This window comes from Rhineura floridana, chromosome 1 (assembly GCF_030035675.1).
Source record: "Rhineura floridana isolate rRhiFlo1 chromosome 1, rRhiFlo1.hap2, whole genome shotgun sequence".
NCBI classification, from domain to species: Eukaryota; Metazoa; Chordata; class Lepidosauria; order Squamata; family Rhineuridae; genus Rhineura; species Rhineura floridana.
Window position 1 is genome coordinate 321,593,245 of NC_084480.1, and position 26,942 is coordinate 321,620,186.

The 26,942-nt window shown below is 49.2% G+C and overlaps 1 protein-coding gene across 1 annotated transcript; it reads right to left on the reverse strand.

Moving 5' to 3' along the window:
• Positions 1-241: 241 nt before the first annotated feature.
• Positions 242-26,942, reverse strand: LOC133377705 (cytochrome P450 11B, mitochondrial-like). Its single transcript, XM_061612254.1, has 9 exons — positions 26,683-26,942; positions 21,229-21,384; positions 20,321-20,520; positions 18,563-18,766; positions 17,509-17,663; positions 8,896-9,062; positions 6,877-6,955; positions 1,147-1,338; positions 242-625 (listed from the first exon to the last, which is right to left on the reverse strand). The coding sequence occupies exons 1-9, from the start codon at positions 26,940-26,942 to the stop codon at positions 512-514; spliced, it is 1,527 nt and encodes a 508-aa protein (XP_061468238.1). The 3' UTR covers positions 242-511.

Below are 26,942 nucleotides of genomic sequence, written 5' to 3' on the forward strand. Positions count from 1 at the left end.
GCCTGATCCAGCAGGCTGCTCTTATGTAGAGCTGTTGCACTCAGGGCCTGCTTGGCCCCTGTGCGAACAGGATGCTGGACTGAATAGACCTTTGCCCTGATGCAGCAGGGCTCTTTGATGTTCCAACCCAGTCCCCCAGGTAAGAGCCCCACATCCCAATGGGTTGGTGCCATTGTGCATTTACAGAAACTGAGCCTCTCCAACAGCTAGTGGACACCTGCTGCTGGGTGTTTCCTCCAGGTTCCCAAGTTTTAATCTGCAATATTCTCCCAGTCACTGGGTACAGTCATTGTGATAAAATCATATAATGGGTGCCCAAAAGCATGTCTTTTAGAGCCTGAGGCGAGGGGTGATCCCCACCTGCCTGATCAAGGTGGTTGGGAGACAAAGGAAATGGGGTTTGTCAGAATGGATGCCCAAACAAGAGGCCAGGTGCCTTCCAGGGTCCAGCCCATCCGCAGAAGGACAGAAAAGGTGTGATGGGTGCCCGATGGTGCCTGATGCTGCTGTGCTAGTCGATGGGCCGGAAGGTGAGCAGAGGAGACTTCTCTGGCATTAGGATGAAGCCATAGACCGTTTTAATGTCTGCCTTTGAGACAGTGTCAATCTTGAAGTTCCGCAGGACCTAAAACAATAAGAGTGGCCAACCTGAGAGCTGTGAAGGAGGCAGGTTGGCCTGCAAGGAGACGGCTTGGGGGCCCTTTCTGTCTGCCTGGCTGCCTTAAAAGAGGGATCACCTGCCTTTTTGGGCTATTTTGGAATTAGAGCAAATACAGTGGGCACCAGCCACAAAATGGCTGCCATGGAGGCATGGCATAATGCAAAATGGACGCTGTTGCGGGGATGTGCAGGGAAAGAGCCAGTGCAAACGTGAACTGAGCGGGAAGAGCAAAGAGTCTTTCATGCGTTGTGGACTTTTGAGGGGATATTTCCTGAGATCTGTCACAGGCACCATCGGAGGTACTGGTGTGCACATTGGTGCCCACAAAGATCAGAATCAATTACTCAAATGAAATATTCTAGGGAATGTGTGTGTGTAGCATCCCAAGTCCTGAATGCCCAGCCGGGCTGCTTGTCTTTTCCTTGGGCCATAGTGTTGCTTTCATTGCCCAGGCTGGTAACCCTCCCGCTCCCCCCAGAACTCACGTGCATGAGGAAAAGCATCATCTCCGCCTCAGCCAGGCGCCGCCCAATGCACTGCCGTGACCCAAAGCCAAAGGCCAGCGCCTTGAAGCTGTTGTCCTCCTTGCCAAGCCAGCGGCTAGGGTCGTAGCGCTCTGGGTCCTTGAACACCTCGGGGCTCCGGCCCATGGCGTACAGCCCCACCTGGCACAGGGTCTGGGAGGAAAGACACACAGCCCTGAGTGGGCGATCCAGCACCACCTCACCGGCAGGTGAAAATGTGACTAGTAGAAAAAGGAGGTCAAAGACCAGAATGCTGAAGTATTTTGTAGAAAACTAGTTTTATTGCGAGATTTTTTTCAAAGAAGCCCAAACTGGTTTTATTGCCGAACATTTTTCAAAGAAGCCCAATGCGTTTCAGCCTGTAATCACAGGCCTTCATCAGGGGATAATAAACTTTTACAATAGTTAAACGAACAATATGACTAGCCATACTGTGGTGTTTCCAACAGCGGCGGTTCATTCCTGTCCTTGCGTCCTGAATATTTGTTTATTATTTGATTTATATCCTACCCTTCCAGCAGGAGCTCAGGGCGGCTCCCTTCTGGCATTGCCCCTCAAACAAGATCACCCAGTTGTTCCCTGGCGTTGGACAGTCATTCCTCACCCCACTGTCCACTAACACTCCTCACTGATCTGACGCCTTTGCTGTTTCACCACCTGCACAGGCACCTCATAGAAGGAGGTGCTGCGATGGGCCAGAAGAATCTCAAAGCCCTATGAGGAGAGACTGAAAGAACTGGGCATGTTTAGCCTGGAGAAGAGAAGACTCAGGGGAGATATGATAGCACTCTTCAAGTACATGAAAGGTTGTCACACAGAGGAGGGCCGGGATCTCTTCTCAATCGTCCCAGAGTGCAGGACACGGAATAATGGGCTCCAGCTGCAGGAAGCCAGATTTCGACTGGACATCAGGAAAACCTTCCTGTTAGAGCCATATGACAATGGAACCAATTACCTAGACAGGTAGTGGGCTCTCCGACACTGGAGGTATTCAAGAGGCAGCTGCACAGCCATCTGTCGGGAATGCTTTGATTTGGATTCCTGCATTGAGCAGGGGGTTGGACTGGATGGCCTTAGAGACCCCTTCCAACTCTACTGTTCTATGATTCTATGAATATTGGTCCAGTGTGAGACCGTTTGGAGAAGGGCTGTAGCTGGATGGTAGAGAGCACCTGTTTTGCGCGCAGAAGGTCTCGGGTTCAAAACCCCAGCAGCATCTTCAGGTAGGGCTCGAAGGATTCCCCCCTGAAACCCTGGAGAGCCACTGCTACCAGTCAGTGTAGATAATACTGAGCCAGCTTCCTGTGTCCTCCAGTACTGTGCCTGTTGTCATTGGCAGCGGATTCCCAAAATCTCAGGCAGAGAAAGTTCTCTCCCAGTCTTTCTGATCAGACATCCCTTTTGAGACCTTCCACATTGAAGGGCCAGCCTGTATCTTCAGAGGTCGCTCAGCTTTCCACCTACGAGGCGTGTGTTTTGATGCACAGTGGCCAGGCTCTATAGTAGGATGTGATATAATGGGCTTAAGTTATGGGAGGGCAGATCTGGTTGAATGCTCAGAAGAATAGCTAAGAGCAATGGAGCCAATTATCTTGCGGGAGGAGCACTCTTCCGCCCTGGAGGTCTTCAATCAGAGGCTGGACAAGCTGTCTGTTCAGGGTCCTCCAGTTTTGCCATTCCTGCATTGAGCAGGGGCTTGGGCTAGAGCCCCCCCCCATTCAACTCCCTGTGGAATTCCCTCCCCTTAAATATTAGGCCGGCGCCATCTCTGTTATCTTTTTGGTGCCTTTTGAAGACCTTCCTCTTTCAACAAGCCTTTTAAGTTGAGACCATCCCAGTCTGCATCTGTGTTGGAATTGCTTTTTAATATGTTTTTTTAATAATGTTTTTAACCCTTTTTTAAAAGATGTTTTTAAAGCTTTTTTAAAAAATGTTTTTAATGTTGTTTTGTTTTAATGTATTTTATTTTAAGGTCTGTTTTTATGATGTTTTAAAGTGTTTTTAGCGCTTCTGTTTGCCGCCCTGGGCTCCTGCTGGGAGGAAGGGCAGGATATAAATAAATAAATAAACTCCATTATTGCCCTTCAAATAAAACTGAGCAAAACTTAAAAACTAAGAACCCTTTCCCGGTTGGACTTCTGCTCTGTGGGGGTCACGCCTTGCAGGACCAGGCCCCAGGTATGCAGCCAGCTGTGGCTGATTTCTTCCACCTGTCCCTTCTCTGGAGGAGATACATAAGCCGGCTGGCTGAGGCGGCTCCTGCTTTGTCTGCCTTTTTCTGGGTCTTCAGTCATGTGCCTGGGAGAGAGGACTTGGAGCCAAGTGGGGAGATTTGAGGGGGCCCCAATTAGTGTAGTGACGGGTAGAGGGAGATATGGCATTGTGAGGAGGACTTGCCAGGTAAGGGGAACGCGGCCCAGGCAGTTAATGGCTATGCCTTGTTCCGGTCCTCCCCACACCCGCAGGTGTGTTGGTTGCCCTATCAGCCAGCTCTCAGGCCTCCGGATGCTGCTCCTAAATGCCGGATTGGTGCATAATAAGATCTCCCTCATTGACGATTTAATTGTGGATGAGGCAGCCGATCTGGCATGTATAACCGAGACCTGGGTGGGTGAGCAGGGGGGAGTCAGTCTCTCCCAGCTATGCCCACCAGGGTACCTGGTCCAGCATCAGGGTAGACCTGAGGGTCGGGGAGGGGGGTTGCTGTGATCTATAGGAGCTCCATCTTCCTCTGCAGGCACCCTGTCCATGTGACTTCTGGTCTGGAGTGTTTGCACCTTATGTTGGGTCAGCGGGACAGGCTAGGGATTCTGTTGGTGTACCGCCCACCCCGCTGCCCACAGACTCCCTAGCTGAGCTGACGGAGGTGGTCTCGGGTATACTGCTGAGATCCCCCAGACTGTTGGTTCTGGGGGATGTCAGCATCCATGCCGAGGCCACCTTATCCGGGGCGGCTCAGGATTTCATGGTCTCCATGACAACCATGGGACTGTCCCAACATGCCATTGGCCCAACACATGTAGCAGGGCATACTCTAGATCTGGTTTTTGCAACTGGACATGGAGTTGGTGATCTGAATGTGGGGGGCCTTACATCAGTCCCTCTGTCATGGACAGATCACTGCTTGCTGAAGTTTAGACTTACAGCGGCTTTTCCCCTCTGCAAGGGTGGGGGACCTATTAAGCTGGTCCGCCCCCAGAGACTAATGGATCCGGATGGTTTCCAAAGGGCTCTGGGGAGTTTTCCGGCTGATAGGGCTGGCGCTCCCGTGGAAACCCTGGTTGAACTGTGGAATACAGAAATGACCCGGGCGGTTGTCATGATTGCTCCTGAGCGCCCTCTCCTGTGTAGAGCTCGTATAGCTCCATGGTATACCCCAGAGCTGAGAGCGATGAAACAATATAGGAGACGGCTTGAGTGCAGATGGAGATGAACTCCTGGTGGATGCAATTACACACTGGTAAGTGCCTATGGTAAGCTGTATTTAGGGGCAGTGAGGGCAGCAAAAAAACAATATTTTGCTGCCACTATCAAATCATCAATCTGTCGCCCAGTGGAGCTCTTCAGAATTGTCCAGGGGCTATTACACTCTGGCCCCAGGGACATGGTAGAACCATCTGAGGCCTGCTGTAATGAATTTGCTAGGCACTTCCAGGCTGCAACAATGGACTGGATGAGGGCTAATAAACTGAGGCTCAATCCAGACAAGACTGAGATGCTGCTAGTGGGTGGTTCTTCTGACCGGATGGTGGATGTCCAACCTGTTCTGGATGGGGTTGCACTCCCCTTGAAGGAGCAGGTTCATAGCTTGGGGGTTCTCCTAGAACCATCTCTGTCACTTGAGGCTCAGGTAGCCTCGATAGCACAGAATGCCTTCTACCAACTCCGGTTGGTGGCCCAACTACGTCCCTATCTGGACAGGGATAACCTAGCTTCAGTTGTTCATGCTCTGGTAACCTCCAAATTAGATTACTGCAATGCACTCTATGTGGAGCTGCCTTTGAAGACAGTTCGGAAACTGCAGCTTGTGCAAAATGCAGCGGCCAGATTGGTAACAGGGACCAGATGGTCCAAACATATAAAACCAATTCTGGCCCGCTTGCATTGGCTGCCTGTATGTTTCCAAACTTAATTCAAAGTGCTGGTTTTGACCAATAAAGCCTTACACGGCTTGGGACCACAATACCTGATGGAATGCCTCTCCCGATACGAACCCACCCGTACACTACGCTCAAGATCAAAGGCCCTCCTCCGGGTGCCTACTCCGAGGGAAGCTCGGAGAATGGCAACAAGGGAGAGGGCCTTCTCAGTGGTGGCCCCCAAATTATGGAACAATGTTTGTGATGAGGTGCACCTGGCGCCAACACTGTTATCTTTCCGGTGCCAGGTCAAGACTTTCCTCTTCTCCCAGGCATTTTAGCATGTGTTTTAAATTGTTTTTATATTGTTTTAAATTTTAAAATTGTGTTTTTAATTGTTTAAAATATGTGTTTTAAATTGTATATTTGTTTTAATGTTTTTGATTGCTGTAAACCGCCCAGAGAGCTTCAGCTATGGGGCGGTATACCTTGTGCAATAAATAAACAAACAGACAAACAAACTACACCTATATTACAAACTGGCAAGGCCCCTGGGTGCTGGATGAAGATGCCCTCAGAGCCAGACTGCTTGCCATTAATGGGGTGCCCATTTTCTGTAGTATACACTTAGCTATACTGCATCCCAGCACACTTCTGAATCCCAGTTGCTAGAAACCACAGGAGGGGATAGCGCTTGCAGACTTTCCATGAAGACATCTGGTTGGCCACTGTGAGGACAGGAGGCTGGACAAGTCGGGCCCTTCGCTTTATCCAGCAGGCGCTTCTTATGTTTTTAAACCAGTAACCTGCTTCCCACAGCAAATTGGAACTGTCCATCGATTCTTAGCATTTCCCTAATTTGAGGTGCCCTCCAGGTATTTTAGACTACAACTTCCCCGAGTGCCAGACAGCACAGCCCTGCTGACTGGGGCTGATGGGAGTTATAGTCTAAAATATCTGGAGAGCACCAGGTTTGAGAAGGTTGGTTACTCTCTTCCCATGGTCTGTTGTTTTTGAGCTGACATCTTTTGGACCAGTGCCCATGGTGGTCCTGTGCATCCTGTGATGACTCAGGGAGAGTCTGGAATAGCTTTGTTTGGATGTAGGGAGGTCTGTTACACAAGGGATTTAGCATTCCTCCCGTAGCTCAATCCCTCTGGGTAGACATAAAGCTCTAAGGCCCCATTACAAAGCTGAGAAAGCAAAGGTACATAAGAAGTTGCCTTAAACCAGGTCACAGAGTCATAGAACAGTAGAGTTGGAAGGGGCCTACAAGGCCATTGAGTCTAACCCCCTGCTCAGTGCAGGAAGCCAACTCAAAGCACACTCGACAGGTTGGGCCAGTATTGTCTACTACTCTGACTGGCCTGGGTCTCAGACAGGGATCTTCCCATCCATCACTGCTACCTGAAACTGCTTTTAATAGGAAATGTCAGGGGTGGGAGCCAAGACCTTCAGCATGCAAGCACATGCTCCACCAGTGACCAATGGTCCCCCTGCAGGGGCAAGAATGGTGTGGCCCAAAGCATGACAGCCATAACCACAATATTCATGGGACTCTGGCTGATGGGGAACTGACTGAAGATGGCCAAGTCAGCCAGTGAATACTCACCCCAGCTGGCACAGAGTAATTCTGAATCACCACATCTCGCATAGGATAGCGCTGTACAGTAATACCCACAGGATAAAGCCTGCAAGAGAAAGATGTAATTGGCTGGTGGAGATACTCGCTGGAAAAGATGAAGATGACAACCAATATTCTGCAATTATTTATTTATTTATTTATTTATTTTATTGCATTTGTATACCGCCCCATAGCCAAAGCTCTCTGGGCGGTTTACAACAATAAAAAACATTAAAAACAAATATACAAATTTAAAAACACATTTTTTAAAAAAAGCAATTTAAAAACACATGCTAAAATGCCTTGGAGAAGAGGAAAGTCTTGACCTGGTGCTGAGAAGATAATAGTGCTGGAGTCAGGTGCACCTCGTCAGGGAGTTCATTCCATAATTTGGGGGCCACCACTGAGAAGGCCCTCTCCCTTGTTGCCAATCTCCCAGCTTCCCTCGGAGTAGACACCTGGAGGAGGGCCTTAGATGTTGAGCATAGTGTACGGGTGGGCTCGTGTCGGGAGAGGCGGTCCATCAGGTATTACTGCTGCTGCTACTACTACTACTACAACATCATCATTTCTATCCCACCTTTCCTCCCAGAAGGAGCCCAGGGCATGAAACAAGAGACAAAGTGCTAAAAACATTGTGAAACATCTCAAAAACAAAACATCTTAAAATAGCAATGTATATAACGAAAGGCCCTTGTTTCCGGCACACTTAATTAAACACACCCATACTGCTGAAATGTTGATTTAGGAAGAGTACTGTTGTGCTCTTGTACTGCCTGCGAGCTTCTCAGAAGAGGCATCTGTTTGAGCACTGTAGGAACTGAATGCTGGTCTAGGTGGGGCCCCTTTGGTCTAACCCAGCAGCCAGGCTCTTCTGATGTTCTTGAGGATTCCGGTGCAACTCACAACCCTGACCTTGCAACCTTCTCCAGTCACTTTGGTGTGCAGGCTACGGGTGATGGGAGCTGTAGCCCTAAGCATCTGGTTGGGAAAGGCTGCTCTAGAGCGTTCTCATCCTGAGTAGCACTGGTGGAAGACTGCTAAAAATGGAGGATGGGGGAACTGGGGGATGCTTCATGGGGAGGGAATTCTGGGGAGGAACTGTGCAATTGTGAAAGGGAAGCCAAGGGGAGAGAAGGGTATAGAGGGAAGCATTTTGAAGCAAGCTTCTGGGACAACTGTTTTAGCTCATGTATTTTGTCACCAAAATACCAGGTTCTCTTCTCAATCATCCCAGAGCGCAGATCATGGGATAATGGGCTCATTACAGGAAGCCAAATTTCAGCTGAACATCAGGAAAAACATCCTAACAGTTAGAGCGGTACAACAATGGGACCAATGACCTTGGGAGGTGATGGGCTCTCCAACACTGGATGTGTTCAAGAGGCAGCTGGACAGCCACCTGTTGGGGATGCTTTAAGTTGGATTCCCGCATTGAGCAGGGGGTTGGATTCTATGGCCTTATAGGTCCCTTCCAACGCTACTATTCTGTGATTCTATTACCATGTCTGGTGACATTTTAGGATAAACTGGGTGGCACAGAAATCCTCAAGGCTAGACGAGCAGAGGTCCAGGCTTAACACCATCACAATGATATTGTAGGTTCACCAATCAGTGGCTGGCAAAGGCCAGGTGTTTAAGGAGGCTGCGTGCAGCTGAGACAGCATCTTATGGCATGGGCTAGCCACTGGGCTTGCCTTCTAGGTATGCGTGCACACGCATGGCAGCTGCAGCTTGGTTAGACGGAGTGCTCTGGGTGCACTTCCTGGGGGTGGTAGCCTGACTATGATGGAACACCTTATGAAACGAGGTTGCCACCTGAAGTATCTCCCCCCCCCCAATGTGCAGTGAAAAGGCTCTCAGCTCTGCAAGGACGTCTGCCTACATTTGGCTTCCCCAGCCTTTAAAGCCAAGAGGGTGCTAGCATTACCCAGAAAGCTCAGCATGGTGGAGCCTTTCCCTGCCAGGAGCTCTCAATACCCATTTCCTCTCAGGCCGGCCCCTTACCTCAGACTCTCCTTGATTGCCCCCTTGAGCAGCGGCATATCATTCAGCACCCTGGATAGCTCCCTGGACTGCACCCCAGCAGCATTCTTGATCTCTTCCCGAAGGGCCGTCTGGACATGTGGGTTGCGGGCCAGCTCAAAAAGGGTGAAGAGGAGTGGCATGGCGGTCTGGTGGGAGGAAGAGAGAGCAGCCCCAGAGAGAGGGAGAGAGAGATGCAAGTTTAAGAATCAAGTCAGGAAGAGCAGAACCAGCCCCTGCCCCAGGTATAGTGGGAAGCTACTCAAGTTGGAGGACACACCAGCACAACACATTGAAGCCAGTTTAAGGGTCTCTGTGGGGTTAGTTTTAATGCTGATTTAAAAACAAAAATCTGCACCACCTAATTTCCCAAAGGAACCCAAGGGCAGCTAACAAATCAGATAAAACCAGTATGAAAACAAATGACTATCCCCAAATTAAACCCAGCCACATGTTCAGAATACAAAACATAAAAAATAAAAACATATTCCGCAAGAATTCAGAATTTCAGAACTGTTGTGAAAGCACTAAGCTAAGCTAGCAAAAGATCCTTCAGCCAAAGCCCCCCTCCCTCTCCCAAGGCTCCCATCCTCCCTGACAGCAGGGAGTGGAATGTGCTGCTATCCCATCCACAGAGGCCTCATCCACCAAACTTTCTGCTTCACTTAGCATCTCCAGGTCAGGCACCCTGGCTTCAAGGGAATGCACACATTCCCTGAGGGGCAGCAGCTTATTCCGCCCACTCACTCACAGCTTCCCTCCAGCAGGCTGATGACATACATGGGACATTCTGTATAACACTGGACAGCCCACATACCCCTGTAGGCTTGCCACCAGCATGCTAGGTCAATTTATTTTGTAGCAAACAAACAAATGGAGGAGGGGGAAGCATAGTCTGCCCTGGCTTCCTTGCACAGCTGCCTAACTCATTTGTTACTTTGCCACAGGGGCCAAGACGTTGCGTCCCAGCTTTAAAGCCGGGCCTGTACAAAAGGGACGGGCTCCACTTGAACCAGAATGGAACCAGACTGCTGGCACTTAAAATTAAAAAGGTAGCAGAGCAGCTTTTAAACTGACTGAGGGGGGAAACCCAACAGGATCTGAGAAAGGTCCAGTTCGGAATAAACCTCCCCCCTGGGATAAAAATGAAAGAAATGATGAAATTTTAAAAGGGGTAGGCCTAGAAGTAGGCATTGTGAGAGCAGGGGCACAGGATATAAATTCAGATGAGCAAAATTACCACAGGCCTAACCACAAGTGCCAAAGACACTTGAAGAGAGACACTGCTTACAAGTGCCTATATGCTAATGCTAGGAGCCTCCGAACCAAGATGGGAGAACTGGAGTGCTTGGTCTTAGAGGAGAGCATTGATATAGTGAGCATAATGGAGACCTGGTGGAATGGAGAAAACCAGTGGGATACGGTTATCCCTGGATATAAACTATATCGGAAGGACAGGGAAGGACGTATTGGTGGCGGAGTCGCTCTATACGTGAAAGAAGGCATTGAATCCAGCAAGCTCGAAACCCCAAAAGAGGCAGACTCCTCCACAGAATCGTTGTGGGTGGTGATACCGTGCCCCAGAAGGGACTTAATACTGGGAACGATCTATCGTCCCCCTGATCAAAATGCTCAGGGAGACCTTGAGATGAGATATGAAATTGAGGTAGCATCCAAACTAGGAAAGGTAGTAGTAATGGGTGACTTCAACTACCCGGACATAGACTGGCTGCATATGTGTTCCAGTCATGAAAAAGAAGCAAAGTTTCTAGATATTCTAAATGACTATTCCCTAGATCAGTTGGTCATGGAACCGACCAGAGGGACGGCAACCCTGGACTTAATCCTCAGTGCGGACCGGGACCTGGTGCGAGATGTAAGTGTTGTTGAACCGATTGGGAGCAGTGACCACAGTGCTATTAAATTAAACATACATGTAACTGGCCAATTGCCAAGAAAATCCAACACGGTCACATTTGACTTCAAAAGAGGAAACTTCACAAAAATGAGGGGATTGGTAAAAAGAAAGCTGAAAAACAAAGTCCAGAGGGTCACATCACTCGAAAATGCTTGGAAGTTGTTTAAAAACACTATATTAGAAGCTCAACTGGAGTGCATACCGCAGATCAGAAAAGGTACCGCCAGGGCCAAGAAGATGCCAGCATGGTTAACGAGCAAAGTCAAGGAAGCTCTCTGAGGCAAAAAGTCTTCCTTCAGAAAATGGAAGTCTTGTCCGAATGAAGAAAATAAAAAAGAACACAAACTCTGGCAAAAGAAATGCAAGAAGACAATAAGGGATGCTAAAAAAGAATTTGAGGAGCACATTGCTAAGAACATAAAAACCAACAACAAAAAATTCTATAAATACATTCAAAGCAGGAGACCATCTAGGGAGGCGATTGGACCCTTGGATGATAAGGGAGTCAAAGGTGTACTAAAGAACGATAAGGAGATTGCAGAGAAGCTAAATGAATTCTTTGCATCTGTCTTCACAGTGGAAGATATAGGGCAGATCCCTGAACCTGAGCTAACATTTGCAGGAAGGGATTCTGAGGAACTGAGACAAATAGTGGTAATGAGAGAGGAAGTTCTAAGTTTAATGGACAATATAAAAACTGACAAGTCACCGGGCCCGGATGGCATCCACCCGAGAGTTCTCAAAGAACTCAAATGTGAAATTGCTGATCTGCTAACTAAAATATGTAACTTGTCCCTTGGGTCCTCCTCCGTGCCTGAGGACTGGAAAGTGGCAAATGTAACGCCAATCTTCAAAAAGGGATCCAGAGGGGATCCCGGAAATTACAGGCCAGTTAGCTTAACTTCTGTCCCTGGAAAACTGGTAGAAAGTATGATTAAAGCTAGATTAACTAAGCACATAGAAGAACAAGCCTTGCTGAAGCAGAGCCAGCATGGCTTCTGCAAGGGAAAGTCCTGTCTCAGTAACCTCTTAGAATTCTTTGAGAGTGTCAACAAGCATATAGATAGAGGTGATCCAGTGGACATAGTGTACTTAGACTTTCAAAAAGCGTTTGACAAGGTACCTCACCAAAGGCTTCTGAGGAAGCTTAGCAGTCATGGAATAAGAGGAGAGGTCCTCTTGTGGATAAGAAATTGGTTAAGAAGCAGAAAGCAGAGAGTAGGAATAAGTGGACAGTTCTCCCAATGGAGGGCTGTAGAAAGTGGAGTCCCTCAAGGATCGGTATTGGGACCTGTACTTTTCAACTTGTTCATTAATGACCTAGAATTAGGAGTGAGCAGCGAAGTGGCCAAGTTTGCTGACGACACTAAATTGTTCAGGGTTGTTAAAACAAAAAGAGATTGCGAAGAGCTCCAAAAAGACCTCTCCAAACTGAGTGAATGGGCGGAAAAATGGCAAATGCAATTCAATATAAACAAGTGTAAAATTATGCATATTGGAGCAAAAAATCTGAATTTCACATATACGCTCATGGGGTCTGAACTGTCGGTGACCGACCAGGAGAGAGACCTCGGGGTTGTAGTGGACAGCACGATGAAAATGTCGACCCAGTGTGCGGCAGCTGTGAAAAAGGCAAATTCCATGCTAGCGATAATTAGGAAAGGTATTGAAAATAAAACAGCCGATATCATAATGCCGTTGTATAAATCTATGGTGCGGCCGCATTTGGAATACTGTGTACAGTTCTGGTCGCCTCATCTCAAAAAGGATATGATAGAGTTGGAAAAGGTTCAGAAGAGGGCAACCAGAATGATCAAGGGGATGGAGCGACTCCCTTACGAGGAAAGGTTGCAGCATTTGGGGCTTTTTAGTTTAGAGAAAAGGCGGGTCAGAGGAGACATGACAGAAGTGTATAAAATTATGCATGGCATTGAGAAAGTGGATAGAGAAAAGTTCTTCTCCCTCTCTCATAATACTAGAACTCGTGGGCATTCAAAGAAGCTGAATGTTGGAAGATTCAGGACAGACAAAAGGAAGTACTTCTTTACTCAGCGCATAGTTAAACTATGGAATTTGCTCCCACAAGATGCAGTGATGGCCACCAGCTTGGATGGCTTTAAAAGAAGATTAGACAAATTCATGGAGGACAGGGCTATCAATGGCTACTAGCCGTGATGGCTGTGCTCTGCCACCCTAGTCAGAGGCAGCATGCTTCTGAAAACCAGTTGCCGGAAGCCTCAGGAGGGGAGAGTGTTCTTGCACTCGGGTCCTGCTTGCGGGCTTCCCCCAGGCACCTGGTTGGCCACTGTGAGAACAGGATGCTGGACTAGATGGGCCACTGGCCTGATCCAGCAGGCTCTTCTTATGTTCTTATGTTCTTATGTTCTTAAAGGTTAAAGGGTGTTATACATTAAAGCCAGCACTTTGCAATGAACCCAGAAACTCAACTGGCAACCTGTGTAGACCACTGGTAGGAGTGGGAGGCCGGAACTAACCAAACTGTAAACATGTGAAAACCCCATAAAAGTAGTTGGGTGTCTGGCAGCACCATTCTGCACTAGTTGAAGTTTCCAAACACCTTTCCAGGGGAGCCCCATGTAGAATGCATTACAGCAGTCCAGTCTGGAGGTCACTAGGGCACAAATGGCAAAGTCTGGCTTTGTCAGAGAGTGCCATAGCTGATGAACCAGCTGGAGCTGGAAGATGGCACTCCTCGCTCCACAGACACCACGGCACACCTAGCAGAAACACTGGATTGGGAATGATCTCCAAGTGACATGCATTATCTTTCAGGGAGAAGGCAATCCCATCCAGAACAGGCTGCAAATCCAAACCCACCAACACTACTTCTGATTTGTCTGTATTAAGTTCCAGCTTGTTACATCTCATCCAGTCCTTTATGGCTACCAAACAGTGGTTCAGCCTTTCACCTGCCTCCCTAGATAAAAAAGAGAGATGAAGTGCGGTGTGATCAGTATACGAATGACTCCTCAACCTAAATTGCCAGATGATCTCACCCACTGGTTTCATGTAAGCGCTGAATAGCGTGGGAGACAGAATGGAGCCTTGAGGAATCCCATAGGTCACAGGCCATCAAGAGGAGCTGCCAGTGTGGTGTAGTGGTTAGAGCAGCCTTTCCCAACCAGTGTGCCTCCAGATGTTGTTGGACCACAACTCCCATCAGCCTCAGCCAGCATTGCTAATGGTCAGGAAAGATGGGAATTGTGGTCCAACAACATCTGGAGGCACACTGGTTGGGAAAGGCTGGGTTAGAGTGTTGGACTACGGCCTGGGAGACCAGGGTTCGAATCCCCACACAGCCATGAAGCTCACTGGGAGACCTTGGGCCAGTCACTGCCTCTCAGCAGCCTCAGAGGGAGGCAATGGGAAACCTCCTCTGAAGACCACTTACCATGAAAACCCTCTTCATAGGGTCAGCATGAGTCAGAATCAACTTGGAGGCAGTCCATTTCCATTTTTTTAATGTATTTTAATTGTATTATGTATTTTAATGTATTTTAATGTTTTTGTGATTTTATTGTTTACAGTTTTATTATGTACGTGTTTGATTTTATTTTTGTAAGCCGCCCTGAGTGCCGTATTGTGGGTTGGAGGGCGGGATAGAAATATTTTAAATAAATAAATAAATAATAAATAAGGTGACCCACAAGGAGAGCTACTGACCACTGCTGACAGGTTTAGTAGAACCAGCAGGGTTTTGTCCATCTTCCAGAACCGGTCGTCCACTAGGGTGCCCAACAGCATGCCAAAACAGACTGAAATCCAGATTGGAAGGGCTCTAGAGAACCAGTTTCATCCAAAAAACCTTGAAGTGCATCATCACAGCCAGAGCTTAGGAAAGTTACTTTTTTGAACTACAACCCCCATCAGCCCATCCAGTGGCCATGCTGGCTGAGGCTGATGGGAGTTGTAGACCAAGCTGTGGTCACAGCCACTTGCAAAGCTTCCCCCCAAAAGGAATATTGGACACTGAGGAACAGATGTTCAGATCACAGGGGTCCAAATATTATGTTTTCAGTACAGGCTGCATCACCGCCTCCTTCCATGCCAAAGAGAAGACATAAATTAATTCATTCCCTGGACCACATGCACAAAACTGACCCTGCTGATTTCACCAGCCAGCGTGGGTGGGGAGGACACAGAGCACCCACCTGTCCACCGGACTGCAAGGATTTCGCTCCCCTCCTCAGGGCCAGCAAGCTGGAAGGTATCTTAGAAACACAGGACACTGCCTTATATTAAGTCAGATGATTGGTCCATCCAGGTCAGTATTGCCTACACTGACTGGCAGCAACTCTCCAAGGTTTCAGGCAGGGAGTCTTTCCCAGGGCTACTTGGAGGAATTGAACCTGTGCCCTTGTGCATGCAAAGCAGATGCGCCACCACTGAGCTACGCCCCTTCTCCTAAATAAAAGCCGAGAAAAGCCCCTGTCTTCCTTCCTTCAGAACCACTCATGCAAATGGGAATCCAGGTCAGAACAGGGCAGAGTGACCTTAGCTGCAAAGTGGTTCACAAGCAGGTCACAGTGGGCTTCTCTGGCCTCCTCTGTGTAGTTTTGAGGACAAAGTTGGAAAAGATCTTTCACAACACTAAATAACGCCACTGGACAGCGTTGACCGGACACAGTGGAAGTGGAAAAGCAACATTTCTATGCTGTCATCATTGCCCCAGAACAGGCTCAGTAATGAACTCTTAAGCTGTGTCTGGCTGGACTTGCTGCGAAATGACCTCTTCCACCACCACTCTGGTCACCTTCCCAGTCACCTCATTCCTCCCACTGTCATTTGCCACAGGCAGACACTGGATGGACTTAGGGCTGATTCACACGGGAGCTAAACCTCGTATTAAAGACGAAGCTTTTGCCATCACATTAGATTTGCAAGGTTCATACTTCCTACCTTCCAATCGCTGTTTTCCATTCACACTGAAGGAAAAGGATCAATCCAACAGCTTCCCAATGACCATGCCCTCTTAAGGCCAAAATACCACTTCCTCTGGTTACCTTGGCAACAGAGCATGCTCAGTTTGTTCCAAAGTAAATTTAATTTAAAAAACCAAATCCTGAAGTGAGATTATTTGTATTTTCACTGCTACAGTCCAGCAGGAGAAGGAGGGAGTGGGCGTGGAGAGGGAGATGATTGACACACCCACCCAAAAGCATCAGAGCACAGCGTCTGCAAGCACTAGAGATACAAAGTGGAGATGTTTTTTCCTTCCCTTTTCGGATTAAAAAAGGATTGGATTACTACGGAGTTAAACGGGAAAACTGTGTTCTAGCTGCTGATTGCCTGCAATGTCATGTGAACCATGCAAATTAAACAGGGATGCATCAGACTCATATTAAACCTCCGTGTGAGTCAGCCCTTGAGTTGAGAAAGAAGCACCCGATAGCCAAGCACCAAAGCCAAGTTTCTTTCCAAGGTTTGGAAGCTCATGGAGGTCTGGAAATCCTGCATTCAAAGCCCCTTAAAATGGACCAGGTTTGACAGGTGGCTGGAGCTGCCCATCTGTCAATCATGTGACATCACAATGCCATCAGAAGGTCATTTTTCACATGGACACATTGTCAGGGCTTCCAGGCACAGGGCTGTGCAAGCCCCAATGATCAATCTTAAAAGATTGTTTTTTAGTTTTTTCCTGTGTGTTTTATTAAAAGGGTTCCTAGGTTATTTACACAAGACAGAAGCTAGTCCCAAAATAACTGTTCAGAATCTTAAAACCCCAAATGCTAAGAAAAGTTATTTTATGGAGTAACAGAGCAAGATATTGGGAGAAAACATATAGCGCATGCACCAAATTGGCAGTAGGCTTCAGGCAGTGCCAACGGTAAGCATGCCCTATGAGGAGAGACTGAAAGAACTGGGCATGTTTAGCCTGGAGAAGAGAAGACTGAGGGGAGATAGGGTAGCACTCTTCAAGTACTTGAAGGGCTGCCACACAGAGGAGGGCCGGGATCTCTTCTCAATCGTCCCAGAGTGCAGGACACGGAATAATGGGCTCAAGTTGCAGGAAGCCAGATTTTGACCTGACTTCAGGAAAAACTTCCTTACTGTTACAGCCATACGACAATGGAACCAATTACCTAGAGAGGCAGTGGGCTCTCCGACACTGGAGGCCTTCAAGAGACAGCTGGACAGCCATCTGTCGGGAATGCTTTGATTTGGATTCCTGCACTGAGCAGGGGGTTGGACTGGATGGCCTTACAGGCCCCTTCTGACTCTACGATTCTACGGTTCTGTGTTTGCTCAGAACAGAAGTTCAGTCTCACTGTGCTCACTGGGCCTTACTCCCCTGGAAGTGGGTTCAGGATTGTAGCCGGAGGCTCTCCTGCACATGACTAAGTCCTGGTTGAAGGAAGAGATGCATTGTGGGAAGGCAACCCAGGGCCCTGGCTGTGCAGGAGAAGGGCCACTCCTCCGCGGCAGAGCACCCACTTTGCGTGCAGGGAGGAGACATGTTCAGCCCCCAATAGCAGCCTCTCCAGGTAGGGCTGGGGATGTCGCCTGTTTCTGAAACCCCAGAGAGCGGCTGCCAGCCAGTGTAGACAGTACTGAGTTTGATGGACCACTGGCATGAGTTGGTATAAGGCGGCTTCCCAGGTTCCTATATCCCAACTTATCTACTCGGCAAGCCTGATCCTATGGCACACACTCACCGTGTCAACACCGCCTGCCGTCAGTTCTATCATATTGGCCTTGATGGAGTCGAGGGACATTTCTCCTTGCAGCAGCAGCTCCGCCATGATCCCTGAATACTTGCGGGGCTGCCCCAGGCAGAACTCCTGGTAGATGTTCTGGATGCACTTGTCAGCTGGGAGAAGCCAGGAGAGAGGAGTGAGAACCCGTCCCACCCACAGTGAAAAGTGCCTCCCTCTCAGCCTTAGAGCCAGGCACGTATCCAGGCCAGAGGGGGCTGATGCCCATTGGGACTGGTGGGGCGGAAGGCAGGGGGCCCAGCAGCAAGTGGAGCCAGAGCCAATAACAGCAGAGCTAACAAATGCTGCTCTTGTTCACATCCTCTTCCTCCCTGCTGAGTTCTACAAGGGCAACGAGGAGGCGGAGGATGGCAGGCAGGGCTGCCCCCTGTTTGGGTTGTAGGTAAGAAAGCGGGCAGGTGGGAGCGGGCCAAGGGCAGAGTGAGGCTGGTGGGTCAGTGCTCCATTTGCCCTAATGGACAAGCCTCCGCTGATCCAGGCACCGTAGGGCACCCAAGAACATAGCACACTGGGACCCCAGAATTCCCAAGGCCGTGACTGATACAGTGGAAGGCAAGTGAACTGCAACCTCCCACACACACACATATACCCACACTGGAGGGCACCACGTTGGCTTGCCCTGCTCTGTGCCAAGAACAACTTCCCCCTTTGCATGAATCAAGCCACTCAGCTTAGGACCTCCTCTTGAGCAAGGCTTCTGGAGAACCTGGCCGGCCTCTGGACCTCCGCCGGCACCAGCCTCTTGCCCACTACCCACTCTCAGCCCCTGACTGGTTTGTCTAAGGTCGATTCACTTTAGCCCATGACTCACTTTTATGCATGTACTTAATTCTAGCTTAACGTTAAATGCTACAAAACAATGCACCCCTTGCCACCCCCTCCAAGCTGTACTGCCACCCAGCACCCCCATTGCACCCTGGTAGAAGAGGGGGGATGCCCTGCCCCATTGCCTCCCCTTTCCACTTTTCCCAGGGTGGGAGGCTCTGGGGCTGACCGTGCTTAAAGATGGCATCCCAGGCATCCATGTGTTCTTGCCAGAGCTTGTTGTTCACCCAGCGCATGAGAGCGGATGGGATGAAGAGGAGGGGCAGGGTGGTCCGCAGCATCTTTTCCACGGCGTCGATGAAGTGCTGGGACTCCGGATTGGGATTCTCATCCAGCAGGCCCAGGCGCTCTCCATACAAGGTGTAGCTACTGGCTGCCAGGGTTGGAGGAGGAGGAGAGGTCAGGGGTGCAGGCATTGCTGTGTGTGCATGCGTGTGCATGTGCTGGGGGTTCCAGCCACACTCTGGCCCCAGAAGAAGGGAGAAAAGAAAAAGTCTCTCCACCCATAAACACAGCTCCCAATCTCTCCTTGGGCCACTTCACACACTGATTCCTGTACAGGAGATCACCTGAAGCTCAGCCTAAGGCAAGGGTGCAGAACATCTTTCACTCTGAGGGCCACGTTTCCTTCTAGGTCATCTTCCAGGGGCCGCATGGCAGTAATGGGCAGGGTCAGAGACAAAAGTGAGCAGAGCAAGGCATGTGAATGTCGCCTTTGTACAGCAGGTTAGCTTCTCTATACGCTCACACACCCCTCTCTGTCCAGGCAAGCTCAGAGGTGAAGGACACATCCCAGCCAGTGAGGGGCGTGGCCTGGGGAGAAGGGGAGTGGTTGAGGAGAGAGCATGGCCCGAGGGAAGGCCCCCATACCTGAGATTCCACACCCCAAGTCTAATGGGGAAGTTAGAACAGCTGCTTTGCATGCAGAAGGGCCCAGGTTCAGCCCCCAGCAGCATCTCCAGGTAGCGCATGAAGGGACTCCTGCCTGAAACCCTGGGACCTTCTGGTGAAGGGCGGATAGTCAGTTTAAATCATCATACTCATCATCCCTTGGCCAAACCCGGCTCCCCCAGTTGCCAACACAGATTCAAAAAGGGGTGTGTGGATGGAGGGGAATCATAGAATCATAGAATAGTAGAGTTGGAAGGGGTCTATAAGGCCATCAAGTCCAACCCCCTGCTCAATGCAAAAGGAGGAGCAGCAAAAGTCTTTGCTGCTACGTGAGAGGAGAAGGGCTGGGCATTTTGTGGGTCACACACAACCACACATGCCATTTCTCAAAGCAGCAACACACACACATACGTAAAATGATGCTGCAATTTCATTGGGAGAAAACCCCACCAGTGGCACTGACAGGACTTTCCTCCTCCGAGTGCTATGGGGGGGGGCAGGGCAGGAGAGTCCATTTTTGTCATGATCCCATCGGGGATAAAGGGTTAAACTCCCCCTTTGGGCTACTATAACACAAAAAAAGAGATGCACATTAAATGGACGTCATGTCACATCTGGTTTTGCCCTAAGCCAGGTGCAAACTGGGAAATGGAAAGTCCCAGGGAGGTGGACTTGATGGCCTTATAGGCCCCTTCCAACTCTACTATTCTATGGTTCTATGAAGTCCTTGAAACCTCACAGCCTACCCTGGGGCCTTCTCCATGGTCTTGGTGTGGGTGGCCCCTTCTGAGGAACAGGAGGAATTCAGGGCTACCCAGTGGGCCATTCACGCTCTTGTGGTCCCAAGCCACAGTGGTAATGCCCAGAAAAGGGAAAGGGTCCTGCCTGGCTTGGCTGAGAAGTTGCTGAAGAAGTAGCTTTGACTTGCTGGCTGAGAGAGCAATTGTTTGATTAATTGATTGAGGGTAGGGGATGGATACATGTGGAGCATGCTGGGGGGGGGGAAGAGAAGAGCCCATCTCAGAACTGCCCATACCTTCCAGTGTGAAGCGGAAGAGGTCGTGGTAAAGGTCAACTGTGAGTGAACGCCGGGCATTCTTCCGGATCAGCCGGTGTATGAATTCAGCAAAGTCCTCAGCCACCGTGTTGAGGAAGGGGAGGAACTTGCGGGTGCCCACGGGACTAATCACTTCCTTGTTGAGGATGAGCCGGTCTGCACGCCACTCTTCCCCGTTCCTGCATGGGAAGACCCCACGGCGAGGAGGGAGATGCTGTCACCACCTGGAGCTCCACCCTTCACCTTGGACATCAGGAAAAACTTTCTGATTGTTAGAACCATACGACAATGGAACCAATGACCTAGAGAGGTAGTGGGCTCTCCGACACTGGACGCATTCAAGAGGCAGCTGGAGAGCCATCTGTTGGGAATGCTTTGATTTGGATTCCTGCCTTGAGCAGGGGGTTGGACTCGATGGCCTTATAGGCCCCTTCCAACTCTGCTATTCTATGATTCTATGACCCTTTGCCAGCCACTCCCTTGGCTCCCTCTTCCTTCCAGGCACCCCAATGTCCACCCGCCTCGACTCAGCCACTTCTCCCATTCCATGCTTGCCTCAGACCTCAACATCCCCTTCATATGTCCTCCATGCCCACCTCCACCCCCACCACATGCCAATAGCAGGGGTTTGGAACTTGTGGGCCTCTGAAGATGTTGGGGGACTCATCAGCCCCAGTCAGCACAGCCAATGGGTCAGCCAGGATGGGCGCTGGAGTCTAACAACAGCTGGAGGGCCAGGCTTTGGTGGAGACCAAACATCAATAGTCCGAAACTTCTGGAGGGCACCAGGTTGGGGAAAGTTGTGACCTGTCCCCTTGGATTAAAGTTAACCGATGACATGGGCACAAGTGGCAGCCCACCGTCCCACCCTGGTTAGACTCACTTACAATAGGAAGATGCCGCATTTCTGGCTCCGCAGTGTACGGTGGGCGATCCACGAGTTAATGCCCATTCGCCGTGGGAAGATCCCCTCCGACTGGAAGAGCAGGGCAGCATCGCGGGGCAGAAGCAGATGGACGGAGTCATAGGTGCCCACTGTCTCCCTGCCAAATGGGACAGAGTCAGGCCCTTGAGACACAAGAAAGCCCAAAATGTGAGAAATCCCAAATGCCGCAGGCCATATTCCAGGGATGGGGCTCAACCCTGAAAGGAACCAAACTCCAGTGCCAAGACTCAGCCTTGAAACCTGTGGAATAATCTTAAACAGAACATTTCTCTCACTTTCATGCGCACACCCTTGAGCAAACCTCTGCCCTCAACAGGAGGCTCACACACACGTGCACGCAAGGTCAGTGGGTTTTTGAACTCACTGTCGAATGTACAAGCTACTATGTGTGCATTAATACAGCTGAAGTGATGAAGTCACCTCCCAAGTGAAGCTCTGCCCTCCTATCCTTTCAGCTGCCTTCCTCCAATGCAGCTTTTGAGAGAAGCCTTTTTGTGAAGTTGCTAGCTTCTTCTTTTTCTTTTGGGGGTGGGGAATGCTTTTTTTGGGGGGGCACACTTTTTATGCTGATATTTTTACCGGTGCTATATTTTTCTTCCACTGACTAATATGCTGCCAGTTTATCGTTCTTGTTCCTGTCCTTGCTACCAATTGTGTATTTTTATTTTGTTTTTATTACTTTATTATCTGAATTTTCCTAGAAAAAAATCACTAGAACATTGTCTAAAACAAGCAAACATTTATTTGTTTCAGATTAATAGATTCTGGAGGGAATGCTGGCTTTGGCCTCTAGGATACCAAACCTGACTGACGTCGGGTTCATCTGCCATGATGGCTTGGTCACCTGCCCCTGTGCTGTGAGCACTGGCTGTCCTGATCCCTTCCCCCCAGGAGCAGCCTGTGGAGACAGGATCAAGGAGACAGCAGTCTACAGACAGTGGAGCCTGCACTGCTGTAAAAGCTGTCCTCAAGGTTGGACAAACTGAGCGGTCTCCAACTAGCCTCCTTCCATCGATGTAAGGATTTTTGTTTGCACAATGGAACTCCCCCCTCCTCCCCCTAAGTCTGATCTGGGGTTCCCCCCCATCCCTCCGCAGCAGATTTTGAGAGGGCTCATGGCACATGCAGGGAGGGGGAAAGTTCCACTGCACAAACGGAAATTCTTGTGCAATATGTTGGATGCTGCCCAATGTTCCTGGTTGAAAGGAAGAATCCCACCCCATTCCAGGCCCTCTGCTGTTTGTAGGGTTGCCAGGTCCATGGCCTGAGACTGATCCTGTATCTTTAGGAGAAGAGCAAGTCAGCCAAGAGCAGGTGTTCTTGCAACACTGTGATGGGAAAAACCACAAGGTGGAATTCTCCCTTTCCCCTGCACAACTTTTAAAGATACAGAAGACCTCTTGGTTGCCAGGCCCAGACTCCAAGAAGTCTTCTGTATCTTTAAAAGTTGTGCAGGGGAAAGGGAGAATTCCACCTTGTGGTTTTTCCCATTACTGAGTTGCAAGAACACCTGCACTTGGCTGACTTGCTCTTCTCCTAAAGATACAGGATCAGTCTCAGGCCCTGAGCCTATTACTCACAATGTTCACTTTCCTTTACAGTTTGTTTGTTTGTTCCCTAACTTTTAAAATCTCAGTCTGCCAGTGGAGGCTAGTGCCCATTGGAACTGGCGGGGTGGAAGGCAGGGAGCCCAGTATAGGCGGATCCAGAGCCAATGAGAGGCGGAGCCGAATCATGCTAGTGTTGTCCCCACCCTCTTCCTCCCTGGTGTTGGAGGAGAGCTTTGTGCATACCATGGACTGCAAAAAAGACCAATATTGGGTGTTAGAACAAATTAAACCAGAGCTATCACTAGAAGCTAAAATGATGAAACTGAGGTTATCATACTTTGGACACATCATAAGAAGACATGATTCACTAGAAAAGACCATAATGCTGGGGAAAACAGCAGGGAGTAGAAAAAGAGGAAGGCCAAACAAGAGATGGATTGATTCCATCAAGGAAGCCACAGACCTGAACTTACAAGATCTGAGCAGGGTGGTTCACGACAGATGCTCTTGGAGGTCACTGATTCATAGGGTAGTCATAAGTCGTAGTTGACTTGGAGGCACATAACAACAACAACAAACAAAGGCAACGCTAAGACTCAGGAGGAGGGAGCCAAAGCTGCCCCCCTGGACTGGTTGAAAGTAGGAAGGCAGGCTGGTGGGGGCTGGCTGAAGGCAGATAGAGGGTTGGTTGGGCAGGCAGTGCCCTGTTCGCCCGAATGGATCAGCCTCCACTGCAGTCTTCTATGCTGCATCAAAACGAAACCATGATCTCTGTCTGCACCTGCTTCTGAGTAGTCCTCACTTGGTCCATCGTTGAAGGCAGCCTTCCCCAACCTGATGCCATCCAGGTGTGTTGGACAACAACTCCTATCAGCGCTGGCACCACATGGCCATGCTGGTTGGGGCTGATGGGAGTTGTAGCCCCAAACATCTGGAGGGCACCAGGTTGAAGAAGGATGTTTTAACCCTTTAAGCATCTCTGTCTTGTCTTTCTGTGCCTCCTGGTCTTCTTGAACCTCAAATATCAGCTGTTAGTAAGTTGAGTTGTCTACAGAATCCCAGCAGGCACTCCTCTGGTCTGACTTCTTTTACACTGAACACAGGGGGACTTACTTTCAAGTAAATATAAAAACTATGGAATGCTTTAAAAGAAATGGGGGTGCCACAGCATCTGATTGTCCTGATGTGCAACCTATACTCTGCACAAGAGGCTACTGTAAGGACAGAATATGGAGAAACCAATTGGTTCCCAATTGGAAAGGGTGTGAGACAGGGGTGTATTTTATCACCCTGTTTGTTCAGTCTATACGCAGAACTTATATGGAAAGTGGGATTGGACCAAGATGAAGGAGGTGTGAAAATTGGAGGGAGAAATATCAACAATTTAAGATATGCAGACGATACCATACTACTAGCAGAAACCAGTAATGAGTTGAAACGAATGCTGATGAAAGTTAAAGAGGAAAGCACAAAAGCAGGACTACAGCTGAACGTCAAAAAGACTAAAGTAACGACAACAGAAGATTTATGTAACTTTAAAGTTGACAACGAGGACATGGACATTGTGAAGGATTATCGATACCTCGGCACAGTCATTAACCAAAATGGAGACAATAGTCAAGAAATCAGAAGAAGGCTAGGACTGGGGAGGGCAGCTATGAGAGAAGATCCTCAAATGCAAAGACATATCACTGAACACCAAAGTCAGGATCATTCAGACCATGGTATTCCCGATCTCTATGTATGGATGTGAAAGTTGGACAGTGAAAAAGGCAGATAAGAGAAAAATCAACTCATTTCAAATGTGGTGCTGGAGGAGAGCTTTGTGCATACCATAGAGCACGAAAAAGACAAATAATTGGGTGTTAGAACAAGTTAAACCAGAACTGTCACTAGAAGTTAAAATGATGAAACTGAGGTCATCATACTTTGGACACATCATGAGAAGACATGATTCACTAGAGAAGACCATAATGCTGGGGAAAACAGAAGGGAGTAGAAAAAGAGGAAGGCCAAACAAGAGATGGATTGATTCCATAAAGGAAGCCACAGACCTGAACTTACAAGATCTGAACAGGGTGGTTCATGACAGATGCTCTTGGAGGTCACTGATTCATAGGGTCGCCATAAGTCGTAGTCCACTTGGAGTCACATAACAACAACAAAACATACATAGGAGGAATGGGGGGGCATCATTCTTAGGCATCATCAGTCACTGCCTCTCAGCCTCATGAAAACCCTGTTCATGTTGTTGTTATGTGCCTCCAAGTCGACTACGACTTATGGCGACCCTATGAATCAGTGACCTCCAAGAGCATCTGTCATGAACCACCCTGCTCAGATCTTGTAAGAATCAACTTGAGAGTAGTACATTTACATTTCTATCCAGCTTTTCTGTGGTACAAGGACACCATTCACATGAGCATATGTGTATGTCCGTGCACACGCACACACAGACACACACACTGAGCCTGAAGTTGTGTGCCGTTTGGTTTACCTGCCTCAGGCAGCGATATGTCTTTGGGGCAGCTCTACTGATATTGAAATGGAGGTCTTCCAGCAACACCACACAATGCAACTGAATGCAAAATGTTTCTTAAATTTCTGTTTTATTTTTCTGCACCTTCTGGCTGGAGAGGAGAGCAATTCTGAGATTATGCTGTGTATCTTTTCCTCGACCAACAAGTAGCCCCAACGCCTCTCCAGCACCTCTCATTGTACAAATGAAACACTAGGGTCACACAAGGGATCATCCAGACCATCCCTCTATCTCAGAAATGGGGCTATCTAGCTGGAAGGACAGGGAGAACTCTACACAGATCAACCCATGCACCCTGGACCATACTGTGATGTCTCAAGCAAGCAAGCCAAGACACATAGTGTGGGCCAGTACACACACACACACCACTTCAGGGTGTATCTTGCTAAAACAGTCTGGAGAAATTCCCCCCAGATCAGACTCTGGGTGCAAGCCAAATGGACTACCGAGTCACACACGCACACCCCACTGTTCAGCAGGCAGCCTTGTGGGCTCTCCCTGACAACCTGTTCATTGAGCATGCATCCTGACTTGCTTGCACAAAGCTTAGCTGGCGGCTAGACTAGGTCTGGTCTTGATTAAGCATTCCTTCTGACTTGGTTGCAGGGAGGTAGTGTGACAATGTGCACTCATTCGCCCTGCCTGTGGGGTGTCTACACACCTTCCCATTAATCATGAGTTCATCTCACACTTTTCAGTGCATGTCCCCACTGAAAATGGACATGGCCTGCCTTCAAGTCAATCCCGACTTATGGCGACCCTATGAATACGGATTTCATGGTAAGCGATGTTCAGAGGGGGTTTCCCATTGCCTCCCTCTGAGGCTAGTCCTCCCCAGCTGGCCAGGGCCTGCTCAGCTTGCCACAGCTGCACAAGCCACCCCTTCCTTGTCCGCAACTGTCAGCTGGGGGGCAGTTGGGCTCCTTGGGACTCTGCAGCTTGATCACGGCTGCACAGGTGGCAGGGCACATCACCCCTGAGCCACTCCCTGTGGGGTGATCTTTAGCTGGCCCTTGACACCCAGGAGACACGAGTGGGGATTTCAACTCACAGACTCTGGACTCTCAGGCAGGTTCTCCTCCCCACTGTGCCCCCCCACATTCCCTGCCAAAGGTCTGTCAGCTTTTTAAAATGGTGGATTTGTTGTGCTAGGGCTGACACTCCAGAACACTTTTAATAGGCTTGAATTGCACAAACCTTAAGTTTACGGCATGCGCTTGAATCCGTCCTGCAAATGAGGGGCTGTCTGGAGGGGGGTGCGGTCTCTGTGAGGTCAGTCGCAAAGTGTGGATGGGGGGGGACTCACCTATAGATGGGTCCCAGGTTCTGAAAGTTCTTTTGCATGATGTGGTGAAAATTTGGGAAGCTGTTGGTCCTCCAGAACTGGTAGAGGTTGAGCCAGGCATTGTGGCCACTGCGCGGAATGGCCTCAAACGGCAGCGCTTTGGAGAGGGGGGGCTTTGTAGCCACAGCAGGGGCCACCGAGTGGCAAGGCCGCCCTGCGCAGAAGGAACGAAAAATGCGACAGCGAGCCGACCGAGGGCTCATCCGACTGCAGGCTCCCAT